The sequence below is a fragment of the Corvus brachyrhynchos genome, unplaced genomic scaffold (assembly GCF_000691975.1).
Source record: "Corvus brachyrhynchos isolate BGI_N302 unplaced genomic scaffold, ASM69197v1 scaffold142, whole genome shotgun sequence".
NCBI lineage: Eukaryota > Metazoa > Chordata > Aves > Passeriformes > Corvidae > Corvus > Corvus brachyrhynchos.
The window spans coordinates 1932876-1939469 of record NW_008237226.1 but is presented as its reverse complement, the minus strand read 5'-3'; the positions used below and the strand labels follow the sequence as shown (position 1 = coordinate 1939469).

At 38.8% G+C, this 6594-nt stretch overlaps 1 protein-coding gene across 4 annotated transcripts in view; it reads right to left on the bottom strand.

Annotated features, from left to right (window-relative positions):
- The window catches only part of ADAM22 (ADAM metallopeptidase domain 22), a 70808-nt gene that overhangs the window by 38904 nt on the left and 25310 nt on the right, over positions 1-6594 (bottom strand). For all 4 annotated transcript variants that reach the window (XM_017729244.1, XM_017729246.1, XM_017729245.1 and 1 more), the window contains exons 7-11: positions 5686-5757; positions 4493-4659; positions 2469-2553; positions 1937-2027; positions 71-122 (exon numbers count right to left, since the gene is read on the bottom strand). In XM_017729244.1, the coding sequence (XP_017584733.1) occupies positions 71-122; positions 1937-2027; positions 2469-2553; positions 4493-4659; positions 5686-5757 (467 nt within the window). The remainder of the gene's footprint in view (positions 1-70; positions 123-1936; positions 2028-2468; positions 2554-4492; positions 4660-5685; positions 5758-6594) is intronic.

Genomic DNA, 6594 nt, shown 5'->3' with positions numbered 1-6594 from the left:
AAAGATTTTCAAACCTTTCCTTTATGTTACTGTATGAAGAACATGACTTTCCTCTAGTGAAATGTCTTACCCCATATCTCCCATTATGCATCCAGACCAGGTGTCCTCACACTTACACTCACCTGACAAAAAAAAAGGATAAAATAAGAAGTTACATCTCGAGTCTTGTGAGTCCATCTTACCATAAAAAGCACACTACACTCAATTCCATTTCATATTTCAAGACAGGTTGGAAAGAATAATTTGTTGGTTTATTGCACACCTTAGTTTAAGTGTATCAGTGTTCCTTACCAAACTTTTTAAAAAACTCTACATGATTCTACGCAATCTTGAGCTTTGAAAATATGTCCTGTTTTTCTTTCCTTCTCTTAAAGTGAAGTTAGAGGAAACTGCAGTATTAGCCTTCAGCACTTGCAAATCATGAGTCAGCTTTCTCGTCTTCTCCTGTGTGATGATACTAATTTCTCAAATTTTCAGATTTTAAAAAAAAATCATTTTAACTTTTTGATTTTTTTAGTTCTCTTCTTTGACTATGCTAATGTTATTGGGAAAATCTTCCCTTGAAAAACCCCAAACATTAATTTAGAAAAAAAAAATGGAATGGTCAATGAACACAAGGTAGTACAGCAGGATCTATCAACTTTTTCCTCTGCTCTCCCTCCCGCCCTCCCCTACCTGCCTCCCTTCCTCCCCTACCTGCCTCCCTTCCTTCATGCAACTAACTCCCTTCTGCCCTGCCAGCTGGGATCACTTTGCTCTGGTCTCAATCCTCCACTTTCAAAGCTGTATCTTGCCTCAATTTCAGTAGAAATGCTTTCCACTTACACATTCTGTAACTTCTCTTACTGTACACATGAACATCAGTTTATTGCTTCCATTTTAAAAGTACAATTAGAAAGGAAATGAAGCTTGGTCCAAAAGTTGCATTCTCTTCTCTCCCCACCAAAACAGTGCCCTGCCCCTCTCAGCCATAAAGAAAGGGAATCACCACTATTATAATTTTCACTTTTACCCTGCCCCTACATCAGTTAAAAAATACGTGGCTGGAAAATGAATACTGAACATGTCTGTAGGATAGAGCATCCGTCCCACATTTCTGAGTATTTTTAAAAACAGTATTACATAATCTACAAAAAAAATACTTAAATGCAGATGTATCTCTGCATTATATATCGTCTACAATGCCTGAAAACAAAATCCACCTAAGCCAAGTTCTAGTACTCAATACAGTAATTTATCTTTTTTAAATGTAGGCCACATAAGCACACACAATCCAGTAAGTACGCACTCCAGTTCATTATTTAAATTGTTTCAAAACTGTATTTTAATCATATCAAGCTCATGGAAGCAGGAAGGAGAGGTGCTTGTTGCAGGCAGAGTGGTAGAGATTAAAGCATTCCAGGTAAACAGGGATAACCAAGTAGCTGAATACCAAGGTTACAGCAGAGAAATGGTAGCAGTAGGGTAGCAAGTACTGGAAATTTGGGTAATCTACCAGAGGAAATCAATCAAGAAAAACAGATATAAACTGTATTGTCAAAACTGTTCTATATAACAGTACTGAGGAGGCCCCTCATTATCCCCAGGTCTAATAATGTATATATTCCGCCCTTGTGTCGTAAGATGGCAGCCATTTGGTCTGTGGGTGGGACACCAGTCTGCCTGAAATGAATGAAAGTGGCAGGTGCCTTTATGGTCTATTTTGGATGAAACGGTGACACCAGTGCTGCCAGGAATTATGAGCACAGGGATATTAGAGCATTTAGATGGAGGAAAATTAATACATCAGACCCTTCTCATTTTACTGCAAGAAATAAAAATATTGCAATATTGTGAGAAACAGAAGGGAAAAGTACGTATCAGAAAGACACTGATAAGATCCTCCACCTTCTAAGATTTTTCTCTTGAGACAGAGTGAAAAACCAAATAAACTTACCACTTAGAAGTTTTCTTCTGTCTGAGAAAATGCCAATGTTTTGGGCCAAGGTCTGTGCCAGGGTAACTGCCATTAAGTCTGGCTTTCCAAACTGAAATAAACAAGCAAGGTACAAAAAGCAATCAGTAACACACAGGTATCTCAGATTCAAGTGAAGCTTTTCTCATATCAAGGCAAAAAAAAAAGGCATAATCAGGTAGACAGCGTTAGAATTCTTACGTCACGGTAGCTAGATGAAAACTAAACACTGGCTTATAGACAAGCTAAGTAAGAGAAAGTCCGTTTCTTTCTTGGTATTGTGGCTGCAATTATGAATGACAGGATATTGCAGAATTTGCTGAAAAGTGTATTTGAACCTATATTGAATTTATTCACTCATCACTCTTCATTGAAGTGTCCATTCTAGAGAGCTACATTAATATTCTGCATCAGCAAAAAAAAAGCAAAATATTTTGAGGAACATGTCTGCACTGATAAATTCCGTGCAGATAAATTTCCACCACTTATTGCTTGTACCAGTATCCCCACCTACCTCATTCACACCTCCGCCTTTAAGCAAGGAGCAGATTCCACCAGTGTGGGCTACGCCACTTCGACTGCTCTGAAATCGACTCCCCCTTTGACAAAAAGGAAAAGAAAAGGAAGTTTACCCTGCTCAGTCCATGAGTTTTGCACACGACTATTCCAGCACTCCCTTCTGATTTCCAAATGAGAAGATGGCATTTGCAAATGCTGGATGCCACCACTATGCTTCAAACTATGGAAAAACAAGTGGAAAAACAGATAACCACTCACAAACCTCACATGACAAATTATCTCCAGAAAAGTTATACCTTCTTCCCTCCTCCTTTTCAGACTACCTAATACAAGAAGAACGGGACTATTTTGCCAAACCACCTGGATCTGCCCAGCCTTTTGTTTCTTGACATTCTACTGCAGTGAGTGCCCTCCGCTGGCACATGCTCCAGGCAGAGTGCAGGAGAGGCCACCGGGCTGCCAACGCACAGGACTAGTGAAACAACACGTGTCTAATCAGGCAGTGCTGATGAGGTAAAACTCAAGGGGAGATGCATTATCAGAAGATGCAGAGGTAGGTGGAAACTTCCTGGAACTACAGCCAATCTCATCCAAGGAACAGATGCACTCTGAGCCGAAATCTAATCACCTCTTTGGTGCTGACCACATCAGCATGATTGACCGCCAGTTACTGGAGACAAAATATACTCTGCTCCACCTGAGAGTACTGATCCATCCAGCAAATTATTTTTTTTCAAGTGAAAAAAAACCATCAAACATATAGTTGAGTGATACTTACTAAAACATCAAGAAGAATTAAAATGTGGGCTAACTGTGCTGAAGGTGGAAGTTCATTTGTAACCACTGTACCGTCACACCAGCTACCCTCACCTTCCAACTTAGCTGTGTTTCACACATAGACACCATTTCAGAAATTACTATTTCTAAACAATCTATGAATGCGATACCACAAACACCATTGGTGGTGGTGCAATTAGCATTACAGTGGTATCCAGAGTCCCACCTACAGGCCAAGTCAGGCTCTCTTTTGCCCCAGTCAATCCACACACATTCACAAGAACAAGACTTCCCCCCCAAAGACTTTACAACGTCACCAGAGAAGATACACAAAGGATATGAGAAAGCCTGATTCCCATTTAAGAGATGAATATCTGAGACACAGAGAAACCAAAATCTGCAAGCATCACTTGCAGACCTTACTAGCTTTCTTCAAGGCAGAAATCAATAGCAGTAATTAAGCACATGCAAAAATTCTGAGGGTGGATACTGGGCTTGGGTATCCTGGAACCCTACTGAGGTCATGTTTAGGTTAAGTTTATTCTTACAGGCTCCAAAAACAGTCAGCAGAGAGAAAAAAGAACTCCAACAGAGATACTCATCTGGCATGTCTTGTGTGGATCAAAAATCTCAGCCATTAACCTCTTCTGTCTTTTTGTAGATATATTTTATTATATCAATCTTATTTCCAAAACAATTGAGGTATTTAAAGAAAATAACATTCCTCTCAGTTTAGTATTCTTACAGCTCAAATGTCTTGGGAGAACAAACTGTTTTGAGGATCTGAAACACTTCAGTAATCCTGCAGCATGCAGGTCATTCAACGAAGTAAAGCAGGCCATAGTGCACTTCAGCAGAAAACCTCATTGGCTTCAAAACCAATGTTCTGCCTTTAAATAATCCATGATCTACTGCCAAAGAAGCCAACCTCCGAGGTGAAACTGTGCATGACTCTTCAGATAGCTGTGCTTGTGGAGCAGGTGATTGCACAGAATAACAAAGGATTACAGCGCATGCAGCTCAGGCTTGGTATGTTAGAACCAAAAGAAGAGTCAAACCTCTAGTTGCACTGGCAGGCAGTTTGTGCATTAATTTTTTCCCGCCTCCCCATCCAAAACATTATTTTCTGAATTATTGTGGACTACACACACAACAGAAAGGAGATGCATCAGCCAGTCATGAGAAGCAACCCCCAAGGAAAGAAAAAACCCCAGTAATAAAACATCACACGAGGTTACGTACGAAAAAAGGTGAACTGCGTCACTTTTCTCTCTGATAAAATCCCTCCTATATTTCATAAACTCACGTAGAGTCACCAAGGGGTTTTCAGATATGGTGAACTTGTTATCAGTAGCCCAGGTTTCCATGGCAACCAATACTATCCTCGTGTTAAGTTGTTCTTTATATATCTAGTACATTAACAGAATGAACAAATATATTATGTCAAATAGAACAAAGATGAGGTTTACCCCTTTTTTGTAACAGCTTGCATTTTTACGTAACTAAATATTTAGCTTATTCTAGCACACTTTAGGTTCTCATAAGTGTTTTTATCTCCCTTAAAACCAACAAAAGAACATAAAAAAAACAGTAAACCCAAAATTTTAGGCTTAATACTTCAATCAGTTCTCTTAGCCTTCAAAAAGATCCCTTGAACATCCTACACAGGCAGAGCTGCATAGAAGAAAGATGGGATTTTTGAAAAATTACTACATTCCAAATAGTGCAAAGATTTGAAATTAATGGGTCTTTTATAACATCCAGCTCACCCAATGACACACAGGGGCTCTCTTATGCGGAATAATGATCTATAAAACCATATTTTTCACTGTTGTATACATCTACAGGAGTATTTCAACTCATGCTGGCTGAATCACAAAAAAAGGGCCATCCTTTCAATGCTGGGTTAACACTACACACAAAATACCTTCAAGCATTTTCTTATTCTAGTATTACTTTTCTTTTTCTATTAGTACTTGGGGTGAGGTGCAAGAGCCAGCAGCTCATCTGATTTAGCACCATAAATATAATCCACATAGTCCACCTGCATGTCCCTATTCTAACTCATTTACTCAAGTGCACTTTTTCTGGAGAAATTTTAATGCATTAGAATTTCAGATTATCTTTTGAGTTTGATGTTGTCAACACAGGGATCCTGTGCTAGAAACTGTCCTATCTAAGGTGCTCTTTAAAACTCAGACTCAAGGGACCGATCCAGCAAGATACCTAAAATTTTAAAGCCACAAAAACCCCTGTCGGATGCTTTAAGTTAGAGAAAGGCTTTATAGGTGACTGACTGTGGTTCTAGTGAAAATTTGTGATCTCATATACATTATCACTATTATATCACGAGCTGACAGTTCTTGCATCGATCGTCAGGAGAATCTTATGACTCATCTCACACACAAAAGAACATATAGTTGAGTGATACTTACTAAATCTGCCATGTTCACAACTGATTTAGCATAGCTGTTGGTATGGCCGACTGACAAACGGTGCTTTTTACACTGTGAAACAAGCACAGACCAGTGACAGGTATAGATTTCAGAAAAACAGGGTCCATTTCCAAAACACCACAAAGTAAAAAACAACATCAACAATAAAACCCCTGTGCAAGGTTTTGTTTCCTGTGCTGAATGTAATGTTAATAAACCATAGTGGAAAATTTTTCAGAAATGAACATTACTGATATACTTTACAACAGCTGTTGTAAGGATCTATGAATTCCTCTTTAGAAAGTACCCTAGGATCTTTACTGGAAAATGCTACAAGAACAGGAACATGTTGTTCTTCATTATCTTTATTTGAAAATTTTTAAATTAATCACAAATGCCAATGCAGAAATCAGCAACAAAAACTTCCATAGCTGAGACTCCTTTAGAGGTGTTATCCCAGAAGTGCCTGCACCCATGTTTTAATCTATCAGATCTGGGGTTTTTTTTTTCAATTTTCTCTCTTAAGCTGTTTTCTGGTTTTCTTCTTGTACAGTTTCACACTCCTAATAAAGCCACAGTAATTGGTTCGAATCACTTCAGCAATCAGACTCCAATGGCACCTTTACTGAAATTTGTAATGCAAATGCTATAAAAATGGCACTGAAGACAGCTGTCCAGGTACTCCTATTTGCAGAAAAAACAGTTATGAATGAGCATGATGGGCATGAAAGTCACAGGTATCTCAGAAGAATTTAGGACAAAGCGCACAAGATTTTCAGAAATGTTTAACCGTCTCGTGCCCCATGATGCTTGATTTTGGAATGAAAGTTGTCCATATTTTCTGGAAGTTAGGATCTCTTAGTGGGCACGAAGAAATTCCCCACAACTAGGGCATAGGAAAGGCATCCT